The sequence below is a fragment of the Carettochelys insculpta genome, chromosome 10 (genome assembly GCF_033958435.1).
Source record: "Carettochelys insculpta isolate YL-2023 chromosome 10, ASM3395843v1, whole genome shotgun sequence".
Lineage (NCBI taxonomy): Eukaryota > Metazoa > Chordata > Testudines > Carettochelyidae > Carettochelys > Carettochelys insculpta.
Window position 1 is genome coordinate 1,079,181 of NC_134146.1, and position 25,416 is coordinate 1,104,596.

The following is a 25,416-nucleotide window of genomic DNA, read 5'->3' on the forward strand; positions in this document are numbered from 1 at the left end:
TAGGACAGCACATCACCAGTGACTACGGCTTGAGCACGGTCTTTCAGCCAGCTGGGGACCCACCTCACATTAATATATTAAGTCACCGGTGTCCTCACCCTCAGGTCTTTCACAACCCCCGCTCCCCGCCCGACGGCCAGCAGCGGGGGACATCTCTGGCCGGGGCTGGACAACCCCTGAGCCCTGCCAGCCGCAGGGCGGATTCTGCCTGGGGCGGGACGGGGACCCACAGCTCTGCTGGGAGCCTTTGGGCGCAATGTCCGGGCTGCTCAGAGCCCGGCGCGCAGCCGCGCGCCCCAGGGGCCGCCAGCGCCGCCTGGGCACGTCGGGGCCCGAGCAGGGCTCCCGCGCAGCTCCGCGGGCGAGGCCGCAGCAATCCCCCGGATCGGGGCCAGCCGCCGCGGCGGGAGCCCCGCGCGCCCCCAGGTCTCGCCGCCAGCGCCTGGCGCCTCCTGACGCGGGGGGGCGGGGAGCGGGGAGCGGCCGGCGCTCGCCCCGCCCCGCCCCGGCCTCGCTGCCCGCCCTACAAGGCAGCGGCGGCGGCTTCCCTCCCCCGCCTGCGGCCGCGGACGGGGCGGGCGCGACGAGCCGATGCGCGCTAGCGGCGGCGCCCGCCGGGGATGGGAGCGCGGCGCTCGCTGGCGGCTGCCCGGCCCGGCTCGGCTCGGCCCGGCGCGGAGCTGCCGGACGCGCCCGCGAGGTAAGCGCCCGCGGCGGGGCCTGCCGGGGCTCGGACCCTCCTGTCCCGTCCCGTCCCGGCGCCCGGGCGGGCGGGGTCCGAGCCGAGCCGAGCCGAGCCCGCAGCCCCGTCCTGCGCCGCCGCGACTCGCTGCCCCTGGCGGCCGGGCTCGTGCGGCCCCGCTCCTGGGCCGGAGGTGAGAGCGGCCCCCGGCGGCGCGGAGCGGAGCGGCGCCTCCTTCCTGCCCCCGCCGGGCCGGGCCGGGCCGCGCTGCCCGGGGGCCGCGGGGTCAGTGAGTTGGGGCGCGCGGGCGGGAGCGGGGCCCGGAGCGAGCCGCGCAGCAGCCCCGGTTTTGCGGCGCACGCTCCGGGGGGCCCCGGGGGCAGCGGCTGTGGCCCCAGAGGCGGGGCCCTGGCAGGCTGCCCTGGGGCGCCTCAGAGGCTCGGCGTTAGCCCGCGAGAGCTCCTGACCTCCCGAGCGCGCCGAGTCCCTCCGGCGCCAGAGCACGTGCGAGACGTGGCCCGTTTGCCTGAGGTTCAGTGGAGCTGATCGTGGCTGGCCGCGGACGAGTCTGGCCCCAGTGACTTCCATGGCACCGTGTCCCCTGTGCTCTTCTCCGACAGGCGAGGCCCCCGAAGGTCACCGCGAGACCCCCGCTGGGAGCTGCGCCCGCTCGCCATGAGCCCCGCACGCTGGTTCCCTTGAGCCGTAGCTGCCGATTCCCGTCAGAGTTGGGAACTGGGGGCAGAGCAGCTGGTCTCCCCCCGGGTCGGTGAGCTCAGCCCTCGGGGATGGAGGTGCTACGCCGGTCCTCCGTCTTTGCGGCGGAGGTGATGGAGGTTTTCGATCGGTCTCCCACTGACAAGGAGCTGGTGTCCCAGGCCAAGGTGCTCTGCAGAGACTACATCCACTCCCGCTTGCTTCGGGCCGGCATTGGCTGGAGCAAAGCGGACCACGGTGCACCCGTGCCTGGCGGCCGACTGGCTGAGGTGTCCAGCGTGCTTCTGCGCCTAGGTAAGCCGCTCTGCTGCGGGGCGGGGGTGTCCCCTTCTCACTAGATCGGGGAGGGCTGGATGCCACGACGGCTTCCTACGCGGCCAAGACCTTATTTGCTTACAGAAGGAGGCTGCGTTCGCTGCAGCTGGAGTGCCCAGATGTGTTCCCATTTTGCCTCCCCATGCTGCCCTCAGTGTTCCCTCTCATTTGTCACATCCTCGCGTGGAATAAAATTTGTTTATGTGCACCGAGAGAAGTGCAGCTGGACAGACAGCACCAGCTGAAACACAGGCTGCTGGCTGGGAGCACTCTGCTAATCAGCTGGGCGGCATTTGAATCTCTCCTGGGTGGCTGCCCAAGAGCTCAGCTGACCGGGGCAACCAGTGTTCCTTACTTCCCACCTGGAGCCAAAGATCTATTTCCTGGAGCTCCCCATGGTGACATATGTGGGATACTGCACCAGTTAAAGCTGGATCAGAGTTATGGCCCTTGACTTCAGTGGGTACAGGGTCAAGCCCTTTGTCTCTGTTCACTGGCACTACAAAGGGGCTCTCGATGTCTTTTGCATTCAGCAGGCTGACTTGGCCTTCCTGTGAGCCCAATGCCAGGCTACAGCCTTAGCCATATAATTTGTCTGGTGGTAAACTTGGGTGGCTTCCGCCGCTCATCGGAGTAGCGGGTACCAGAGTTGTAGGGATACCTTGGCATTGGAAAAAGTCCAGAAAGGGCAACAGGAATGATGAGGGGTTTGGAACGACTGCCCTGTGAGGGGCGTTTAAAAGGACGGGAACGTCTCTATTGAGAAGAGAGGAGATAAGGGGGTGGGGATATGGCAGCGGTCTATAAAATTGTGACTAGTGCTGAGAAAATAAATAAGAAAAGTTATTTACTTGCTCCCGTGACACAAAAACTAAATCCATGGAGATCAGGTCCATCTGTGGCTATTAGTTAAGATGGGCAGGAGTGGCGTCCCTAGCCTCTGCCTGTCAGGCTGGGAACAGGTGACAGGGGATGGATCACTCAGCATTTACCTGTTCTGTTCATTCCATCTGGGGCACCTGGCATTGGCCACCATTGGAAGACAGGACACTGGGCTAGGTGGACCTTTCCTCTGACCCAGTGTGGCCGTTCTTATGTTCTTGTGGATGCTTCACTTGGGGTCTTCCACGTGGACTGTGTGCCTTCGAGAATCTTGTACTGGCTGCAGTTCAGTAACAGAATGTGACAGTTAATTCACCCCCGTCTGCCTTAGACTGTCTCTCTGAATCACTCAGTTGGACAGAAATCTTCTCTATTGCTTCTGGTATTTGGAACCATCTGTGTTTGGAGAGGTGTGACCAGATCACTAGTGCAGGAAGAAACAGACACAAGAAGCATGAGTGTTGGGGAGGAGGGGTGATGACAGCCAGCCAGTGGTACATTAAGGCAGTATCAACCCAATGCCATTACAACCTACTATTGCCAGGAGCTGGGTGGGTTTTGGCCAGCAGGAGCTAAGATGTGAGCTGCTGCCATCCAGGGCCTATGCTATGTGGCACCACTGACTGCCAGCATGTGCTCCTGCAGAGGTGTATGTTTCACTGGGATAACCCAGCGGCATCCTGCCCTCTATCAGCTAGTGCTAGGTGCACCTCGTGCACACAGGGGTACCGACAGAAGGCCATTGCTGCACAATTTGTTGCCGATCCTATTATGAGTTAGCCTCTTTTGTCTGAAACTCCAGCCAGTTTTTTTTCTAATGTCCCCATCATCCTGTTCTGCCGAGCACCTTCTGTCTAACAGCCCCTTGTCCAGGTGCTCTTCAGGTGACTTTTGGCCAAGACACCTCCAATAAACAGGGCTTGCAAACGCTGCTTGTCTGCAGACCTGGCCTTCTGCTGGTCCACTTCCACTGAGTTCATTGCCTGTCTGCTTTCCATGGGCTTGCTGGCTTCCATGGGCTGAGGAGCCCCCCGACCTCTCCCCCAGCGCCTCTCTCCCTGTCTGTGCCTTGGAGGCTCTTGCCTTTGCTCTTTATTTTCCAGGCTGCGGTTTCCCCTTCAATGAATTCTTCTGTCCTTTTCTATTTTTTCATGTTTTTTAGCTGTATGATCCCCTCCTCCCCGGGTCTTCTCCTGCTCTGGCTTTTCCTCTCTTTCATCATTGGTGTCTTGTCTTTCCCTTCCCTTTCACCTGCTTGGTCTCCTCAGTACTTTGGAGGGCAAGCAGATGGCAGAATGCATTTGCAGGCGTCTCCTTGACGACTGTCCCAACTCTATAGCTGTGCGCGTGTTCAGATGGAAGAATTTGGCTGAGAGTCTTCAGAACTTGGCTCCCCTGCTTGGAATGGAACCTCACATAAAGGGATGCAAGGGGGAATCATCCTTCAGATTAAGCTATACACTCATTTCCAGCTCGCTTCTTCGAAACATTGCTGGCCACATAGCTCTCCCTTCCTTTCCTCTTGTCAACAACCAACTGTAGCACCAGGTGTTCAGCTACTGCTGACCCCAGGAGCCTGGCGCCCCAAGGTGCTGCATCAGTTGGGACAGCAAGCCAGAGCAGTTTTGATGGTTGGTGTGACTACGCTGTGAATGGGAGGGAGTTGGGTGTTCCTAGTGCTTGTGCTTATGCATGTGGCTGGTGAGGTGCACTGCTGGCGAACGGCCTGGGCATGGAGTGGGTAAAGGGAGAGCGCAGAGCAGGGAGGCAGTGTGGCTGCTAACAGGACTAAGTGATCACAAGCAGTAAAAATGCATGAGGCGTTATTTAAAAAACAAAAACCACCCTACAAACCAACTGGCTGCCTGTGTCTGCAAGAATCCCCCTTGCTTCTGTCAGTCTGGCCAGACAGATTCGTGGGGCTTCGTTGACCACCTGAAGACCAGCAGTGCTGATGCTGCAGTACAGTCAATATGTTCTCTGCTGCCCTGGGGAGCAAGGTCCCCGGCTGGTGTGAATGCCCTAGGGGTGCCTGGGGCATTGCATCCGTTGACAGCAGCTGATGTACTGGCCGGCTGGAGCTTACTGGAGTCAGTGCAGTGCACTGAGCTTCCCATGCACTACGAATCTGCTGTGTTCTGCTGGCTGCCCGCTGGCTGGTGTGTTTGCTCCTCCCCGGCAAAGGGGAGTTTTGGGGGCCAGCACAGGCCATACCAGGCAGGGTTCTGCCTGTCCTAATGGCTCCCCCGCTGCCGCGGCTCCATCAGCTTTGTAGGCGTGCCCATCTGCTTCCTCGGCTTTCTTCTCAAGGCTGCTGGATCATGTTTACTGCAAGTGGCCAGAACGGCGGCTCCAGTGGACATTCTGTTCCAGAACTCGGAATTCTGGAGTGATTGTGCCTCCCAGCTGCTCCTGAATAGAGTAATTTTTATTCCAGGGTATGAGTGTCCCCAGCAGGAGCGGCACTGGGTAAGCTCTTTACCCCCCAGACAAGCCCTGACTCGCTGGGAATTGCCTCCAGCCTGGGATGAGTTGGTGGTGGTTGATGGGATGAGAGGAGAGGTGGCCCTTCATGAAGGGGAGGAACTTTAGGTACTCCATTCCCAGCCTCAGTTTTGTAACTCAGAGCCCAATAGCCTCTTAGATTCACGGACAGAGGGTCCTGCCTCGTGGCAGATTTGGGGACAGCCTCTCCACAGCACCTGGTCCTTTGCGGGGCCCAGCAGAGAGCTGTGTGAGTCTTGGGATCTCTTTTGCAGGTGGAGGCGGCTATGTCCCCGCTCCCATCAGCACTGCTAAGTACAGGGTGGGCAGATAACACCCCACAGCCTCATCTTTCTGCTGAGCAGGCACAGGCCTAGGCCAACAGCAGACACTGTGGGACCATGGGGAAATCGCTTCCCCTCTCTGGCCCTTTGTTTTCTTGTCTGTGTATTTAGCACACAAGTCATCAACCCCCAGCACGGCTGCCAAGAGTGGCATGGAAGCCGATTTTTCATTGGCATGTGAGGCGGGAGCTCAGCCCCACCCCTCCTCCCCCATGCTGCCAGGAGCTTGCTCAAAGCCGGGCTGCCTGTGGGTTAACAAAAGACCAGCTAATGCTACCAACCCCTACCTAACTGGTAAAGCTCTGCATCCTCCTGAGTCTACTAATGAGGCTGTTGTGAGTAGGGCTGTTAGTGACTTTAAAAAGTATCAGCGGCACTTGGCCCGTACAGAGGCCAAAACATCAAATTTCGGCACTCCGCTTTGGAAAGGTTGCTGACCCCCGATTTAGCACCTCAGGACAGGGACTCTTGCCATGTGCCATGTACAGCACCGCGTGCCATGGGCGCTGCCTCTAGGGCTCCTGTAAAACCAAGAGCGTATCCCATCCCCCGCCGCACCATACAGAGCTTCCAGCAGCCTAGGGCAAGGCTGTGTCTCTTTCCTTGCATTTGGAGGGGAAGGCTGTGTAACCCTCGGCCGGAGGAACATTCCCTCTTATCAGACTCAGCCAGGCATTGCAGGGTTTCCTCTGGCAGTCCAATCGCATGGAACAATTGAACCCGGGGAAGGGCTGGACTGCTGGGAAGCCAAGGGGGCTGCCTGTGTAAATCTTCTAAACCTGATGTTGGAGGTTGTAGAAATGGGGTGAGGTTTAATAGCTAAGAAGGACGCTTAATTTGGTCAGAGAACATCCTGCCTCTGACCCCTCCTATGCTACAGAACCAGTTGCATAGAAGGAGCTGGTCACGCCACCCAGGCGGGGTTCTCCTGTACAGCATAGACGAGACTTGAAGGTGTTCTACCTGTTTGTCCCATGCCCTGTGCACACAACCCACCCCAAAAGGTTTCTGCACAGGTTGAGTGACTTCTATGCTGACTGTAAAGGTCCGTCCAGGCTGCAGGTGAAGATGTGATTGTAGTGCCCGAGTTAGCTGTAATCCAGCTAGCACAGGTGCCAGCAGCCCATGCGAAAGCCTGTGCCACCACATCTGATTGCTACTGACCGCTAGCCTTACCCAGGCTAGCCAGATTACAGCTATACCTACCTGGGCTACAGTCCTACCTTCACTTGCAGTGTGGACATGAGACCACCTGGGGTACCACTTAAGGGTCCGACGACATAGCTCATTGACATTTATGGTGAAGACAGGACATCATCTTCTGCTGGTGGCCTTCATACCAATTCACACCTCTGGCTCTCATCCTGGACAGCTACCTGGAGGCCTGTGTGAGTGTAAGAGTCAGGGAGACGGCTAAGGCTAACCAGGGAGCTCTCTGAAGTGCACACAGAGCTCTGAATGGTCCTCTGTGCCCATGTTAGTGTAAAAGTGCTGAACTGACACCTCCTTCTGCCTGCGGAAGGTTTCACAGCCCTGGGCACCACATGTCCACTTCCATCAGCTTCCAGGGCCAGCCAGGCCCTTTCCTCCCAAGGAGAAAGGCTACGCAGGAGAGCTAGAATTGAGGGAGGCACCTGCACCTCAGGTATAAAACACCAGGCTACTTTTGCTCCTCTTGATCCTTCACTTGCAGTGAGAAGAAACCACTGTGTGTGGCCAGACCTGCTAGGCAGGAGAGGAGTCAGCGAGGGAGGGGGCGGTCCTGTGCTCAAGCAGAGGATTAAGACAGAATTCCTGAGTTCAGATCCCACCCCAAGCCTGACTCCCTCTGCTGCCTTGACGGGGCAACCTGGGCTTCAGCGCTGCGGCGGAGCTGGGAAGCAGCAGGCGGGCAGGCTTTCTCCGCCACATGCCGCCCCTCTGAGCGTGCTGAGCCTTTGCTGTAGGGGAGGTAGTGGAGGCTTGGGGAGCTCAGAGGGAGGTGAGGCTGGCTGGGGCAATAGGCTGCCTGGGCTATCTCCCAGCCAGGCAAGGCTCACTGGAGCGACCAGCGCCAAGTGGCCCCAGAGATGCGTGTGCCTGCTACTGGCTGGCCTCAGCCCCACTGTGGGGCTGGATCCTCCTTTGCCCCATGTCCTGGCAGTGCTCCCACCCAGAAGGGATGGGATAGCTGCTTGGGAAGCACGCTGGCTGGCTTGATGTCATCTCCCTGAAGGGGAGGAGCGGACGGTAGCATCTGCTGGCCGTGTGCTAACTCCGTGCCCTTGTTTGCAGGCGATGAGCTGGAATACATCCGACCAAACGTTTACCGAAACGTCGCACGCCAGCTGAACATCTCGCTGCACTCCGAGACCGTCGTGACCGACGCCTTCTTGGCAGTGGCTGCCCAGATCTTTGTGGCAGGTACAGAATCGGCCGGGCCGGGACTGGGGCTAGCTGGGAGTGCAGAGGTGCCCCAGAGGCTGGGGCCAGCTGTGTTGCTGATCTGCCAGGAGCTGGGCTCTTTGGTAGCGCACGGTGCACGTGACTCAGAAATGCGGTCTGGGCTGTGTTGGCTAGGAACAGGTCCTCACCCGTGAGGGCTCTCTCATGGCAGAGTCTCACCCTCTCCTTTCAGGAGGAACTGGTATTGCCTTATTACCCCTCCAGTTCCAGGTTCCCCTCCCACTGCTGGCATCTGGAGCCGCCTCATTACAAGGGGAGTCTCCCTCATTCCAGCACTTGCTCCTCACACTGGGACCCACACCTGACCCATGGCAAGTGCGTCTCCTTTTCCTGACTCCCCTTCCCCAGTTGTAGCCAGCACTGTGTCCTCCCAAGGGCGTCTGCTTCAGTCGAGCTTCCTCTGCTCTTGGGAGCAGCCAAGCTTCTCTGTCATTTGGGAGCCTACGTGGTGCTCCGTCATGTCAGTGAGCTGGTTCCTGAGAGAGTCCGCGCCTGGAGGTTTCTGAGTAGTCGGAGCCCAGAGGCCCTGTTGCTCTGAAGGTTTGGTGATCCAGCCTGTGTGGCGCTTGTGATGAGCTGGATCACGGGGATCCCCTTGAGACTGTCACCTGGCTGGCTGATCATACCACCGAGCCCGCCTATCTGCCCTCGGCGTCACAGAGATCCCTCTGAGACCGTCACCTGATGGGTTGATCGCAGCACTGAGCCCATCCGGAGACAGGCTCAAGGGGAATCCTGTGACCCAACCCGTCGCAGCGCTGACAGAAATGTCTGCACATTCTGTGCTGTGCTTCTCCCAGGGAACCTCATCCGCCATCGCAAAGCCTCTCTCCTCCATCCCAGTTCTCCCTGCTGGATAGCTGGCTGGTGTGGAGGTGGACTTGACAAAATTTCCTGTCTACTCCCTTCCCAGACGGTCCGAGGGCTGTGTAAGCCACGCCTGGCACAGCCACTGGAGTTTACAATGCCCTGTGCGTTCTGGGTCCCACTGCGCCATAACTAAGAGGCTGGTGGAAACACTAGCAGTGCATGAAAACAGGGGAGAGTGACTCAGAGCAGGGCTGGCATGCAAGAACCCAGCAGGACAGCCCTGCAAAACACTAGTGCTGGGGAACCCGGGGGGTGAGTCAGAGTGGATGGTGACCACAACCCAGCTCTGCAACAGCTAAAATCTTCAGCTCTGAATGGGAAGCTTGAGCCAAGTCCATTTGGAGTCAGCAGGAGACATTCCCTTGGTGTCAAGGAACTTTGCAGCAGGGCAGGGTTCGCTTTACTTGACCTTCAACATTTTTCAACAGAGGAAGTCCCCAAAGGAAGGATTTTTCCATGGGAAACAGAAAGGAAAAACTGAAAGGCTTGCTCGTCATTAGCTGGGTGGGAGGCAGTGCTGCTGGCCACTAGAAGGCAGGACTTTTCTTCTCCAACAGAGAATCGTGCTTGTTTTGCAACACTTGATTTTCTCTGGCGCTTTGGCTAGGAATCTCTTGGGCCTGCTTGGCCCATCCCTAGTCCTGTTTGGGTCTGCAGGACTTCAGGGGGCCCCCAAACTGCAAGAGGAGTAAATGCTCACCCCTTCTAGTGGGAATGTGGGGGAAAAAGTGGCTTTCAGCATGCTGCCTCTTGTGTAACTGAGCCTCCAGCCAGCTGCCATGTGTGTTTATTTACTGATCTCCACCAGCTGAACAGACAGCTCCAGAGAGGACTGTGGTGTGTCCAGGCACCAACTCCTAGCTGTTGAAATGTGGCTCATGATCATATTGCTTTTAGATGTGAATTGTGAGTCCTGCTTTGATGTGCAAGTGGGGAGGTTTATTTTAGGCAAAGGAAGCACTGTGTGGAGTGAGCTCTGATATTGCCCAGACCCCGGGTGTCACGTGGCTGCCCTTATCCTCTCCAGCCCAGGGAGGATGGTATACAGCTGGAGAAGTCAAGTTGTACAAGCAGCCTGTTCTCACTAATTCATTTCCCCTTTGACTAGCCAGTATTTACATACCGACAGCTTCGCGCCGGGCAGCAAGTCTGCTACTTACAAAATAAGGCAAACTCATCCCAGGCAGCTTTTCTTGTCGTCTGCTTCCACTCCCAAGGGCAGAGCTCAGCAGGTCTTGCTTGGGTTCTCGTCCCCTCCTTTCTGGGCAGGTTTTCATTCACTTAGGATTCCAGCTCCAGGGTGCGCTGAACGTACATTTCAACTTGGCAGCATTTCCTGCCGGTGGGGGTTACTGGTGAGGTCTTTGATTGCTCTCGTAGAGGGGCAGCAGGGTTTGTGCCCAGCATGGATGGGGGGGACACAGACATGCGGTAGGATGTAGGGTCAGCATTCGTCTGGCTCGGGGTGGGTATACAGTCGGACAGACCAGGAACCTTCTCTGCTGCTGCTGCCAGGGCCCAGGTGCAAGGCCAGCTCTTGTATACGGGAACGTTTAACGGGTCCTGATGGGGTCACAGCAGCGCTAGCATAGTGAGACAGGAGGACCTGGTACTCTATTGCCCTCAGTACCTCCTTACTGCCAGCCAAGGAGGTCCCATGCTAGGGGTCTGGATCGTGGATCCTGAGGAAGTGGGGAATAGGCACTACTGTGACTTCCACCCTGTGAGAAGTCCTGAGGGAGATTGCCCCATACCTCACCTTGCCACTGGGGGCACAGTCCAGTCCTTAGTCCCTGGCATGGCTTATGGCTTGCTGGCTGGGGGAAGGAGCCGAACCCTGTTAGCCCCCTGCCCCCACTGTCGGCAGAACATTGCAGCTGGAACCGGCAAGGTAGAGGCAGCCTGCGTGCTGCTGGGAGTGCTGCCCCAGCATTGCTACTGCATGCCGCAGTGGTGGAAGAGGAGCCGAGCAGTCTGGCTGGGCCTTCAGACTGAGAGGGGGCTGACCCAGTGCTTGCAGCCTCTCTGCTGGGGGCATGGGGTGTTGCTCAGCACAAACACGCTTTCATCTGCCTTTATAACAACTCTTTCCCCCCTGTCTGCAACTATCCTCAGCCTCGCCCTGGTTGGCTGGCAGTGGCCTGCAGCACGTCCCTCTGACATCACAGAGCTGCCAGGCTGGTGTTCCAGGCACACAGCCTAACGTGAGCACACGTGCAGTCTGGGATGGCTTCAGCAAACTGAGGACTGGCAGAGCATTGCCCAGGGCAGGGAAAACTGTTCTATAGAGGTAGGTTTCTGTGGTGCATGTCCCTCAGCTGGGAAGGCTGGTCCCCAGGACTCCTGTGTCAGGCAGACCATTTAGTTCTCTCCCACCTGGGATCAGGCCCCTGTGTTCCTGTTCCTCTGGCTCTCCTATGCTGCATCTTGCCGGAGAGAGGCACCAGCTCATAGGCTAGGTGCAAGGCAGGGAGATGGCACAATGGCAAGCCTGCAGTATCAGCCTTGGACTGCAGATGGATGGAAAGAGAACAAAAGGATAGGCTATGGGAGGAGCGGCTGTTCTCTGGCAGCTCCTTCTGAGATGCCCATTGGACTGGGATGGAGGAGGGCAGGGCCCAGAGCTCCAAGGCTTTGTGTGGGTTGGGGGTGGGGGCTGGGCTGTAACACATCACTAGCCTGGGTAAAATGCACAGTGCAGACACGCCGAGATGAATTCAGCCGGGCTCTGGACTAACAGCCCTGCTGGGCAGGAGAGGGACAGGGCCTTTTCAGGAAGAGGGGAATTCTCCTCCCAGCACATATGGCTTTGATGGCGAGTGTTTCGGTCCCAGGGAAAAGCTGCGTAAGGATTGTGGCAGGGTGCGCAGCTGAGCCCTGATGCTAGAAGTAGGCAACTGCAGCGACTTGCACATCAGGCACTGGTCTGACCTCACCCCGTTTACAGATCTTCCTTTTGTGTGGTCTGCGTAACCAAAAGGTAGCCAAAAGTTATCCTCCCGCAGACTAAGGTACAAGGTTTAGGCTCTGGCTCTTGGGCAGGCAGGCACGTCATGGGCCCCACTGCAGCTGGCCATCCGGCTGGCAACTGCAGTGTGTCCAAGAAGTGAGCCGATTTGAAGACAAACCGTCCTGCACTTCCCCCGCTTCTGCTGCCATTACAGAGAGGGGGAAACTGTTCTCCATTGCCTCTGTGGCCAGGTAAGAAAGGTGGGCTCTAGATCTATTGAGTCCATCGGGCATGAAGGACACAAGCTGAAGCCTATTACTGGTGAAGGAAAGATGACAGGATACAGGGCTTAAAATAAATCTAATCATAAGCAGAGGCATCGCCCGCCAGGGGGTGGCCTAATTCTCATCTCGGTAACACCCGCGTAGTCCCTTGCTGCGCCTAGATTTACTGCCAAGGTACCTGGGTGCAAATGAGGGCAGAATCTGCTGGCAAAGGCTTGGACCTACATCAGTAAACCTGTTCCCAGAATTGCAGGTGAGTTCCCATAGAACCCAGAACTGCAAAACACAAGGGACAGGTCTCAGGGTGGGAATCAGTAGCATGGGCTTATGTCAACACCAGGCATACACGAGCAGAGACTGATCCCAGATGTCATGAATCAGCATTGGGGGGCGGGGGTATACTGAAGCATTCTGCAGGGCTTATTAGATGGCTGGGAAGTAGCATTTCCTTCAGTGGTGTAAACATCTATGTGCACCCCCCGTTTACAGATCTTCCTTTTGTGTGGTCTGTGTAACCTCTTCCTGGCTCACCCTGGTGGCTGTTGTAGTGACGCATCATGCAGCTGGGAACAATAGCCAAATGTTGACTGAGAAGACCACAAGAATGCTGAAAAAGACACATAAGAGCCATGCAGCAGGGGCTTTCCTGGCCCACTCTGATGAGAACAAAAATGGAACCCAGTTGGCTGTTAATTTGGACTACTGGTATTGGTGGCTGCTCCTGCAGATGCAGTAGTGGGGAAGGAGGCATGCAGGGGGACTTGGAACTGCAGCTAGATTATTATCGCAAGGGCTTCTATTCAAGAGCACTTTGTGGTTTTTGTCCTTCCAAAAGACACAAAGGGCACAAACAGCCTCTCGTTTGCAGATGAATGCACAGATGATTTTTGTTTTGCTCATTTTAACAAACTCCATCCTGCCCCTGACTATGGACAATTGAAGTTTCAAAGACAGTTTGTTTTAATGATCAGATTTGACTTAAAAAAAGGCAACTCTGCAGCTCCCACTTGTAGGCCTCTTGTGTTCACTGGGCAGAATTGTCACAGGGCCCCTTGTTGCAGTTCCTGTGTGCTGCGCAATGGGGTTAAGTACATGGAAAGGTCAGAAGAACTCCAGTGTAAAAATCAAGGGTGATTGGTCCTCAGTCTGCGCCAGGTCTTGGTGGCTTTAGAAGTACTCGGAAGGCCAACACATTTACAAATTTACTTTCTTATGCCCAGATGTTCCCCTGAGCACATCCAATTTTTTTTATCCCTGTGCAGGTGCCAAGAACTCTACAGCTGTAGAATATTTCACCGTCTGCTTGTTACCCATTGTGAGCCAAAGCACTGAAGTAATGGGAAAATGTCCCTCTCATTCAGTGTGGAAGGTTAGAGACAAGGCGCCATTGCTGTAACACGGCTCTGGCTCGGACATGAGTGTCATGTTTCCAGGCTATAGTTCACCACAAGGCACGGCAGGGATTGGCTGATCTCTGGCCGTAGCTTTTCAGTGTTGAGCTGTCCATGGCAAAGCACATAGGCAACCCACTTGGACAGCCTGTACCCAGTGCTGGCTTAGGGCTGTGGGTGCTTATCAGTAGGGCTAACGGACCAGGAAGATGGGATGACTTCCAGGGGCCCGTGCCTGCTGGCAGGTCTGCCTGGCAGGAAGTTCTGCTGGCAGGGAGATTAGATAACTGACCAATGTTCCCCAACCCCAGCACACCCACGCCGTTCCCTCAGCTGAACTGTGCCGTTCAAACTGGGTGCTCGAGTTCTGACTCAAGGCATGGCATCAAACCCCTGGGTGTGTCATTTAAGTGTCAGCATGGTGCTTAGCATTACGATGCCAGGCAGCCATGCCTCCTGGCATGTAGGCCAGGCCCTGCAGCTCTGGCCCCTTTCAGAGGGATACTGGGCCATACGGCACTGTGAAGGCCTCCTCCCTTTATAGTCTCCAAGCTGTCCTTGTGCTGCACCCGCCTGGCTTTGCAGTTTGGGCTAGCGACACACCAGTAAAGCTGGTGCTGCACTGGAGATGGGGGTCCGAGCCCTGGTCTGGGCCCCTAGGTGCTGTAATGCACCTCCCACCATGGGAGGAGGCAGAGCTGCTGACCTAGGAAAGCTGCACACACCTAGCGAGAGAGAGAGATCCCCACCCCAGCTGGCTGCAGGCACATGGAGCTGAATATTATCCCTTCTTCCCGCAGGCATAACCTGGGGCAAGGTGGTGTCACTCTATGCTGTGGCCGCAGGCCTGGCAGTGGACTGCGTCCGACAGGCCCAGCCAGCCATGGTGCATATCATTGTGGACTGCCTGGGAGAGTTTGTCCGTAAGACCCTGGTGACCTGGCTGAAGAGGCGAGGTGGCTGGGTAAGAGGCTGAATGTCTCATGCTTGTTTAACTTGCGAACGACTTGCGAGTCTCTTCCTGGTGTTGGCGAAAGCAAGCGTGAGCCCTTAAACTCTAGCTCGGCAGTGCAGGCATCCCTGCTGCTTACATGTCTGTTCTGACCTGCTGTAGTTCTCTTCACACCGGGACGGGCCTCAGAATAGCTTTGTTCCTCCAGAGCAGTCCTGCCCTGCGCGGCTGGCCCGAGATGTTTTGGTGCCCTACGCAGCGCCCATGGAGGGGGCTCTCTGTGGGTGGGACTGGGAGGGCAGCTCCTCCATGGGGGGAGGGAGAGCTGTGCTCAGAGCTGCGAAGGCAGGAGATGTCAGAGGGCAGTTCCAGAGCCGTGGGAGAAGAAACAGGGCAGGGCGGCAGCAGGAGTCAGGCTTGCTCCTGTACTCACTGGCAGCAACGGGCAGCGGAGCGACCTGGCCCTTGCCCACTCTGTTCCCCTGGCTCGCAGCCATGTCTCTAGGGGGAGGGAGCTGGGGCAGGAGTGGGACTGTCCCTGCAGGCTGGTGCTGAGCTGCTCTGTTTCCCTCCTTCCCTTGCTGACAGTGTGGGGGAGGGACCCCAGTCCTCTAATCTGGGTCATTCTGGGAGGGGGTCTGGAGGAAGGGGTGGATGTGGGCAAGATGGGTTGTGAAGAGGTGTGTGGTGGTAAGAGCAGGCACTCAGGGGAAGGGGTGGAATGGGGGCAGGGGTCTTTGTCCCGGGCCCTGCACCCCCCTGGAGGGACAGCTCGGCTGGGGCAGCCGGCAGGGGGATGGGGCTGAAGCCAGCGTCACCCCGTGTGCAATGCACAGCTGCATGGGGCACCACAAATTTCAGGGTAATTTGGTATCTCAAATTTCGTAGTGCTGCCCTGCGCAGCGACACTGTGTACTGTACAGATCGCCTTGCTGCCCTGCAGCAGCTCCAGCTGTTCTAACCCTCTCCTTCCTGCACTGCTCTGCCAGCCTACATCCATCCTGCCTGCAAGCACTTAGGTGCTCCCAGTGCTGAGCCTCCCTAGTACGAGCTGCTAATGGGCCTGAGAGCAGGCAAACAGCAGCAGGCTTGCAAGGTGAACTGCTGCCGGCCTCCTCCTTCAGTCCCTAGAGACCTTCCTTCACCCAGAACCTGCCTGCCTGGTTCTGGAATTTATGGCTGATTTATACCAGCTGCTGGGCCCTTATTTTACAAACAAGGAGCTACAAGTCTGGCACATCAAACCAACATAGTGTAAGGGCTGCCTGTACTGTGGGCTGCAGGCTGTCTCTGACAGGCGCCTGTTCGCAAGTCATTGCAGAAAGGAGACAACTCCCTTTAGAAGCCAGTCGGCGGTTTCTTCACATCAGTGGACTGTAGCCAGTCCTCTCTTTCAAGCTGCACTTGTTTCCCTGAGTGTTCTTCACTGTGACCTGGGCATGTCTGCGCAGACATCCCAGCCCTGTGCGCAACTGGCCAAAACTAAATGGTGGCTCCAGGATGTCACTTCATCTGCTGCCTGCCCTGCCAGTCATTTGTCTTGACACTGATCCAAGTGTCCCCATGCACCCACCTTGTCTCTCACATCCCAGGGTTGGGGCTGACAAGAGAGACCCCATCCTCTGGTGGTACAGGGAAGCCTGTGCAAAGACCTCAAAGGCAACAGCTGGCTCCCACACTTCCCCTTCAAGGGGGAAGCACTAATTAACTACCTGGGAGGTCACAGCCCCAGGTGTCACCACCAGCAGGACTCTCATAATAAGGACAGTCCCCCAGCATATAACCAATTCCAGTTGCTCCAACTAGGGACATTAAAGAAGAGCAAGCTGCTCAACCACCTTCGCTGAATAGCAGTCAGCCAGCGAAGTCTGGGACAGCAGCTTATTGGGGCCCAGCACAGCTGAGAACACCACTTCCACTAAGAGCTTTGAAAGGCTCATTTCCCCGGCATTATCAGGCAAACCATGGTCTATTTAACACCTGGCAGACATCCTAAACTTTATTTACACTTGCCAGAGGTTTCTCTCTCACTCCCCCTCCTTCCTCCCTTTTTAATTCTTATATTTAGCTGATTCCTCAGTTCTCCCTCAGCTCTGCTCCAGAATCTGAGGAGGTGGGTCTTTCCCACAAATGCTCATTGCCTGACAATACTGTTAGTTTTTAAGGTACTGCAGGACTGCTTCCTTTGGTTTGGTGAAGATACAGACTGACTAACTCAGACTATTCCCTAACTGCTTAAGGATCACTCCGGGCAGCAGGTTTCTGAGGTTGGCCCACACGTCTAGAAGGCATTTGTGCCAATGCACACTCCAATAAACAAAGCTCACTCAATATTACCACACTTGTTAAGCCAGGGAACCTGACCAAGATCCAAATTAAACATTAAGGCAAGAGAAAAAGGAGCAGCAAGCCAAGCTGAAGTTAAACAGCCCAATCTTTGGGCAGAATCAGGTTGTTACTAAGGCTGGAATGTGAGTGTAGAGGAGGCTATTGCAGAGAGTGTCTTTTCTGAAAGTGTGGCAGAGTTTATTTTGCTGTCACATGAACTGAAATCTCAGCAACCCACTACTGGAAGAGGGTGTAGGATGAGATAAATCTTACAGCGCTTGCTAGTATCTTCAGGCATCCTTGTGCAGCTTGCAGGGGGTGGCAGATTCACTGTTGGTCTCCACAGCATGCATAGTGCTCCCAGAAGGCATCATGGGAAAAACGGTACAGTACTGCTGGCTGGGGGCAGGGGTGGGCCAGACTCAGCTTCCTCTAGCAAGACGCACAGTGTGAGCCAGACTGTCAGGTCGGTATGTGCTGCTGGAGGTGGTTCTGGGTTTTGTGTGTTCTGATTCTCTGTTTCCTTCTCACTAGGCAGACATCACAAAATGTGTGGTGAATACGGATCCCAGCCTTCGCTCCCATTGGCTGGTGGCGGCCATCTGTAGCTTTGGTCACTTCCTGAAGGCCATCTTCTTTGTGCTGTTACCAGAGAGATGAGTCCAGTCACTGAATTTGGCCCCAAGCCTAAGCTCTTTCCCCACCCAGAAGCACCAGTCATCACAGATCTGCCTGATGCCGAAGAGGAGGAAGAGGTGAGCGTCTGAGACAAACAGAAACATTTCTCTCCTCTCCCTTCAGCAGGGAGCAGCTAGCTACCAACTGTAAATGTCCCTTCCTCTGCAGAGGAAAATACCTATCCCTCACTTGAAGGCTGGACTGTCCCTTTGATTCCCTTTGTCAGGCTCTTCTCACTGTGTTAGTGGCTAATGCAGTCTTCTCCTTTGTACCCAAACCCAACCATTGTGCACGCCTGCATGGTACATGTGGTTGAGACTGTGAAGTGGTGGATTATTGACTGAGCGGCCCTCATCAGCTGATGCCCCTGCTAAGATCATTTACAAACCATGCGCGTAGGGCCTGCCAGAATACAGCTAGCCAACTTACAGTATAGTAACAAAGAACTGCAAAGGAGATGACAAGAGCAGAGACTCTTTAGAAATTAGCGTAGGTTACCCAGCTGAACAAAACAGTGGGAGCCAAGAGCCACTTCTCAATCAACTCTTTATTCGAACACTATCATGAAGATGATTTCCTTCTCTGGAAGGAGACTGAGGGAGCCAAAGAACAAAACCATGTGAGTACAAGGCAGGGTGGGGGGAGTTATAGAGAAAAGTCATAAGTAAACAGCATGTTGTGAATGGGAAAAACTGCATCAAAAGTGACAAATGTTTCTCCTTTAGCAAATTATAAAGGCTGACTTGCGATTTTCTCTTGTGATAGACAATAAACATAGATGGAATTTGGCTTCTGTGAACTAATGTGGTGTTTTTTAAACAAACACAAGAATGGTCTAAAGTGGTAGAGAGACACACACACACAGAGGCCAGGTCACTGCAAGTGAAAAAGGGCATTTAAAATGTTCAGCATTACAGTTTGCCTTGTCTACACTGGGATTTCAGTACTTCAGTGAAGTAAATGCTGAGACCCTACCCCCAAACATAGACACTCCCAGGTGGTTTACCACAGCCAGCCAACCTGTTAAAACTACAGCTTCCCTGGCTCAACTCACATTAGTGAACAACTCTTAAAAAAAACTCTCTGCCTACAAAGGCATGATAGCTGAGTGGCCTTGGCTGAGTCACTGCAATGACAACAGATTAGACCTGGGCCAAGAACTTACCAGTTGCCTTACTCCTGAGGCTGGAAAAACTCAGAAAACCAGTTTCTCTAGAGTAGGAATACGCATGTATACTGGGGCCCAACAGACAGCTATGCCAGCAAACTTGAAAACACAGACCTGGCCAAGGACTGCATGAAAAAAAAGCTAGGTAACACTTCTAAATGTTGGGTTTGTATTGCTAAAACTTTCGGGTCAGAAATAGATCTAGGCAAGGCAGTACAATGCCTTCGGGAGAGTCAGACAGTTTTGATACCCTTCCATATACAGTAAACTTTCTAAACAGTTAGAATGATACAAAATCTGGCGACCAGATCCACATCTCTAACTCAACCCGTTCACCATGTTGTAAAGTACAGCCTGCCTTTTTGGCATGGGTACAGTCCACAAGTAGTAGTAGTAGTAGCAACAGCATCCTTCAGTCTACGTAGACTATGGATTGCACCCTTCGTAGTTCCATTTGGGATCATCATTTGCAGTGTCAACTGTGACTGTGAAGGCCCACATGAGAGTGACAGTCCTTGCTGCATCTGTTGCATGTGTAATGGGCATCCGGCAGGTCCTTACTGTGTTTTCTGTGGGCTCGCTTCTCCTCTGCTAGCTGTCTGATCCTCAACTCACCCTTCTGAAGGCCCTTGTGTAATTAGTCCACAAATATGTTGGAAATAAAACACTAGCACCAAGGGAAAATGCATTCAGTTAAGGCATTTAAGGAGTTAAATGTGCCAGTTAGGGCAGTGTAACAAAAGATAAGAATAATCAAACAGCCTAGTATTACTGAAGAGGAGTGTGTGTAGGTGGAGGGGAGTGGGGTTTATAGAATCCGAGGGCTGGGAGACACCTCAGGAGGTCATTGAGTCCAGCCCCCTGCCTAAAGCAGGATCAACCCCAACTAAATGATCCCAAGCAGGACTATGTCAAACTGGGACTTAAAAACCTCTAGGGATGGAGATTCCACCACCTCTCTAGGTAACGCATTCCAGTGCTTCACCACCCTCCTGGGGAACTAGTTTTTCCTAATATCCAACCTGCACTTTCCCCCTCTGTAACTTCAGATCATTGCTTTAGTCACTACTGAGAACAGCCTCTCTCCATCTTTTTTAGAGCCCCCACTTCAGGAAGTTGAAGGCTGCTATCAGATCGCCCCTCACTCTTCTCCTCTGCAAACTAAATAAACCCAAGTCCCTCAACCTCTCCTCATAGTTCATGTGCTTCAGCCCCCTAATCTTTTCACTGCCCTCCTCTGCTCCAATACCGGGGGACCCAGAACTGGATGCAATACTCCAGATATGGCCTCATCAGTGCACACAGGCAGCCAGCGATTAAAACATGAAACACTGCTAACTGATAATGAAGTGATACAGATGGACATCTTACTAAACTTGCGTGAAAAGCCTGGGGAAGGATATATTGTTTTAAATCACCTGTATCTAAAGTCTGCCTTTGTGCATATAATACAGCTTCCATTAATGTCCATGGTGCGGGCTGCTGCTATACAACAACAGACAGAACTTGCCCCCGCCAGGGGAGTTTTCTGGCAGGGGTGTCCTCACTGAAAAGGCCATGAAAATGCACTCTGGAGAGGAAGATCTGGTTTTGCACTGAACAGGGAACTTGCAAAGGTGGTTTTCCTGAACTCTAATCCTTGGTCATAGCGGGTTGTGACTTTATGATCACACTCTTCTCACATCCCTTGGCTCCTGAACAAAGTGCAAGAGACCTGCCTGACAGTGCAACTGTTCATCTATCACAAAACTTTGTAAGCTCCCATCATTTTGCTTTACAGACGACTCTGTACAACTGCTGCTCAGTTGGGAATCTCTTCTCTGGAACAACCATGCCCAATAGGACGCTGCAGAGTTATTTTAACTAACAGCTTTCGGGGAATGGCAGAGCATGTTCCACAGCAGATACTGTCATCTCCTCTCTGTCTTCTCTGGGACAGGAGGTTTCAGAGCAGTAAACACTTACGCAGCTGCTCCTCAGGCCAGTGCAGCTCTTCATATCCAATGCAGTGGTGTATTGGCAACAACAACTTAATAAAATAGAGGTCGTTGTCAGCAGTGCACAATATAGCCAGGTGCTTAAAAATCCTGCACTGTTCAAGGATTAATGTTTGGATAGCCTTCCTTATTTCTCCTTCTCTGGTTGGGACAGGAAGAAAGTTACTCCTGGTTTCTTAGTTTAAAATTTGTATGTTTTTTTAAGTGACTGGTATGGGCAACTAGGGTAATTTCTCTAGTTTATTTAGCCTAATTAAAAACAAGGGGGAGAGTTGTATATATTTTTACTATTAATAACTTGCTTAACATTAAAAGCCTGATACTGATGATTCTTCTTCGAGTGTCCCCGTGGGTGCTCCACAATAGGTGACGGTCTTGCCCGGCGCCGCAGATCGGATCTTCCAAGCAGTTTCTGCCGGACCGCGCATGCGCCGGCGCGCGCCGCTCCCTTGCGCGCTCCTGGCCATGTGCGCGATCCGGTCCCCGCCAGTTCCTCTTAACCGCCGTCGGCTGCAGACGGAATCCGACTAGGCTAAGGCCAAATAGCGTATTCAACGACTTTATCTGTTTTTCTTTCAAAGTTTTTCAGATACTTAGGCTACTACGAGTTAGCCGGTTGTTATTTTGCAAAAAAAAAGAACAAACAACAACAAACAAACTATGAGCGGGACAGCTTCAGCCAGTCCGAGTAACAAGCGCCGGAGGCCAGGAGCTACGGCCATCAGCCCTCCTGCTGAGGCAGGCCATCGGACGGGGAAAACAGCACAAAGAAGGTGCTAAGTACCCACTTAAAAAAACTCAAAGACTCACCAACAATGTCCTCTTCAGGCTTTAAAAAATGTGAGTCCTGCCGAGAGGCGATGCCAGTGTCCGATGGGCACAGTCTCTGCATAAGGTGCCTGGGGGAGTCCCATGTGGCACAGAAATGCGCCTTCTGTGCTAAATTAACAACCAGAGCACGGAGAGACAGGGAGATGCGCATTAAAATGCTGCTTCTTGATAAGGCCCTCCAGCCAGACGTGCCGGAGCGGCTGCAGCAGGAGGGACCCTCCGGGGCCCTTAAAAGGAAAGCTGCCTCCCTCACTCCATCAGCGCAGAAACGGAGGAAAGTCTCTCCAGCCCGATCCCTGCCGGCAGCAACAGTGAGCGGGACGGGAGGAGCACGCAGCCCCCAGCCGCAGCAACAGCTGATCGGCGGCGGCACGGAGAGCCACGTGGAAACAGCTCAGCCTCCGATGATCAGCCAGCCGCCCCGCACCGCAGGCAGGGCGGCGGCTAAACAAGCGCCGGTACCGGCGGCACCGGCACCGACCCCGACGGAACCGGCGGTGCAGAGCGTGCAGGCACGTAGCCTGCAGGCGCAGAAGGACACCGCACGTGCGGCACCGCCTTCGAGCGTGCCTAGCACGGTGCTGACGGGGCCGGGATCCCCCGCGCGTCAGGGGGCGGAGTCACCTCCTCCAGGGAGGGGGAAGGCTGCACACAAGAGGAGGCATTGCAGCCCCTCTCCGGACAGGGCTGTGGAGCTGCTTTCTCACAGCCCTCCGCTTACGTTGCAGACTCCAACCAGAAGGCAGGGGTCCCCCCTAGCCTACCCGGAGCCCCCTTCTCCATTTTTACAACCAGCCTCGCCATGGCTGGCACCACCTTCACCCTTCCTGGGGTTTGAACCACTGGACTATTATGCGAAGTCGCTCTCTCCAGTGTCTCGACGATCTCCCTCCCCCAGACGCAGAGGGTACACACCAAGGGAGTGGTCTAGGTCACCCTCCCAAGAACAGTGCCTATACTGCCATGGTCGCCCCTACCACGTGGGGCATACACACCATCGGCAATCTACTAGGGAAAGATCCCCACAAACTATCTCGTACCCCCGAGGGCAATCGCGACCGGGGACAGAGACTCAAGCATCTCAAGGGGGACTGGTCATGGAACCCCGAGATTTTCCCTCGCAAACCTCTAGCGAGAGGGTGTACCATCACCAGCAGGAACCGGAAGGGTCCAGAGAGATGTACCCCAGCGGTTCCTCACTCTCTTCCCCGGACGAGGCTACGGCCCTGGGGGACGTCCATCCTACGGACGATCTCAAACAGTTTCAGGAGCTGTTTAAGAGGGTGGCCTTCACGCAAGGCATCCAGACAGCAGAGGTGCAAGAGAAACACCATAAGCTCCTCAAAAATTTGAGACCTCCGGCCTCTTCCAGAGTAGCAATACCGCTTGATGAAGCGATCTTAGAGTCCGCCACTACGATATGGCAGACCCCTGCAACTATTCTGCCTGTCCAAAAGAGAGCGGATAAGAAATACTTCGTGCCGGCGAAGGGCATGGAGTTCCTGTTTAGCCACCCACAGCCAAACTCCCTGGTGGTGGAGTCCTCGCAACAAAGATCAAAAACATCTCAATTTAAAACAGGGGGAACGGACAAAGATGCCAAGAAGCTAGAGCTGTTTGGCAGAAAGGTCTACTCCTCCTCCACTTTAACGTTGCGAATGGCAAATTACGCAGCGCACTTAGCGAACCATAATTTTGACAACTATTCCAGGTTAACTTCCCTCATGGACTCGCTTCCAGAGGACAAAAAGCCGGTCCTCAAGGCCATAGTGCAAGAAGGCTACGTGGCTGCAAGGATGGGAGTTCAGATTGCTTTGGACGTTGCGGACACGGCAGCACGTTCCACAGCAACCGCAGTGGTGATGCGAAGGGAGTCCTGGCTCCAGACCTCGGGTATACCGAGGGATCTGCAGGCGAAGATAGTTGACCTTCCCTTCGACTCGCAGAAGCTGTTTGCTGAATCAACTGACTCGGTCCTTCATTCCAGTAAAGATTCAAGAGCCACACTCAGGACCCTGGGGATTTACACCCCTCCATAAGAACATAAGAATGGCCATACTAGGTCAGACCAAAGGTCCATCAAGCCCAGCATCCCATCTGCCGACGGTGGCCAATGCCAGGTGCCCCAGAGAAGGAGAACAGAAGACAAGTGATTTATCTCCTGCCATCCATCTCCTGCCCTTGTTATGAAGGCTAGGGCACCATACTTTATCCCTGGCTAATAGCCATTTATGGACCTGACCTGCAAAAATTTATCAAGCTCTTTTTTAAACCCTAATAGAGTCCTGGCCTTCACAGCCTCCTCGGGCAAGGAGTTCCACAGGTTGACTGTGCGCTGTGTGAAGAAAAATTTCCTTTTATTAGTTTTGAACCTACTACCCATCAATTTCATTTGGTGTCCCCTAGTTCTTGTATTATGGGAAAAGGTAAATAATTTTTCTATATTCACCTTCTCCACACCATTCATGATTTTATATACCTCTATCATATCGCCCCTCAATCGCCTCTTTTCCAAACTGAAAAGTCCCAGTCTCTCTAGCCTCTCCCCATATGGGACCCTTTCCAAGCCCCTAATCATCTTAGTCGCCCTTTTCTGAACCTTTTCTAATGCCAATATATCTTTTTTGAGGTGAGGAGACCACATCTGCACGCAGTACTCGAGATGTGGGCGTACCATAGTTTTATATAGGGGAAGTATGATATCTTTTGTCTTATTATCGATCCCTTTTTTAATAATTCCTAACATCCTATTTGCCTTACTAACTGCCGCTGCACACTGCGTGGATGTCTTCAGAGAACTATCCACTATAACTCCAAGATCCCTTTCCTGATCTGTCGTAGCTAAATTTGACCCCATCATGTAGTACGTGTAATTTGGGTTATTTTTTCCAACATGCATTACCTTACACTTACCCACATTAAATTTCATTTGCCATTTTGCTGCCCAATCACTCAGTTTGCTGAGATCTTTTTGTAGTACACAAAGAAAAGGTACTACCCTCTGCAAAGGCGGTACCAGTACCAGCAACAGCGCCCCCAGTATCACAGGGGTTACGAGCAAGGGCGACATCAACAGCACCAGCAGTACAGAACTCCCAGACGACGCTCACAACAGAGCCGGGCATCCTCGGGGCGGGGCCAAAGGCCACAAGTTTGACATACAGATCCAGGCCTGCGCCATCACTACCATCGCACAAGGTCATCCGAAGCAGCTGTTTCACCATCGCCTCCGACCATTCTACGACCAGTGGCAAAGGATCACCACAGACACATGGGTGCTGGAGATCACAGCCACGGGGTACGCCATCCCCTTCCAGTCGCTCCCACCGTCACGACCTCCACCCAAGCCCCACCTCCAAGAGGCCTCCCAGGTAGCGAGGCTCAGGCAGGAGGTGGACCATCTCATGCTCATGGGGGCGGTGGAAAGAGTGCCGGAGCAACTGCACGGGAAAGGGTTCTACTCCAGGTATTTCCTCACGGAGAAAAAGACAGGAGGCTGGAGGCCCATCTTAGACCTTTGCGGCCTCAACAGGTACCTACGCAAGCAACGTTTTCGGATGACCACGATCGCCTCCATCCTTACAGCTCTGGACGATGGAGACTGGTTCGCAGCCCTCGATTTACAAGATGCGTACTTCCACATAACCATCCATCCGGCTCACCGGCGATTCCTCCGGTTCATGGTAGGCAACGAACACTTCCAATACAAGGTCCTACCGTTTGGCCTCTCCTCGGCCCCCAGAGTCTTCACCAAGACCTTGGCAGTGGTGTCAGCCTACCTGCACAGACAGGGGGTATTTATTACCCGTATCTGGACGACTGCCTGCTCAAAGGGGCCTTGAAAGGAGAGGTTCTGCGCATGATACGCGTCACAGCAAACACGTTCTCCTCACTTGGCCTGGTTATCAATCTGGCAAAATCACAAATAGACCCCACACAGGACATAGAGTTCATAGGGGCTCGCATAAACTCGGTTTCAGCGAGAGTATACCTACCAGAGGCTCGCTTTCGAGCCATCGGTTCCCTCGTGCAAGTCATCACCTTCAGCCCTACGGTGCCGGTCTTGACGTGCCTGCAGCTGCTGGGCCACATGGCAGC

At 54.5% G+C, this 25,416-nt stretch overlaps 2 protein-coding genes across 4 annotated transcripts in view; one reads left to right on the forward strand and one right to left on the reverse strand.

The window, feature by feature from the left end:
- THAP4 (THAP domain containing 4) overlaps window positions 1-25,416 on the reverse strand; it is a 77,932-nt gene that overhangs the window by 5,962 nt on the left and 46,554 nt on the right. The window lies entirely within an intron of this gene.
- On the forward strand, window positions 466-18,145 carry BOK (BCL2 family apoptosis regulator BOK). Of its 3 annotated transcripts, none has more exons than XM_075004235.1 (5): window positions 493-700; window positions 1,303-1,693; window positions 7,699-7,827; window positions 14,165-14,328; window positions 17,183-18,145. In XM_075004235.1, exons 2-5 carry the CDS (start codon window positions 1,471-1,473, stop codon window positions 17,201-17,203), a joined length of 537 nt encoding a protein of 178 aa, XP_074860336.1. In that variant the 5' UTR covers window positions 493-700; window positions 1,303-1,470; the 3' UTR covers window positions 17,204-18,145. The 3 variants fall into 3 exon arrangements, with proteins under 3 accessions (XP_074860337.1, XP_074860336.1, XP_074860335.1); XM_075004234.1 differs by having other exon boundaries at window positions 500-700; window positions 17,179-18,139; XM_075004236.1 differs by lacking the exons at window positions 14,165-14,328; window positions 17,183-18,145 and adding an exon at window positions 10,855-11,213 and having other exon boundaries at window positions 466-700.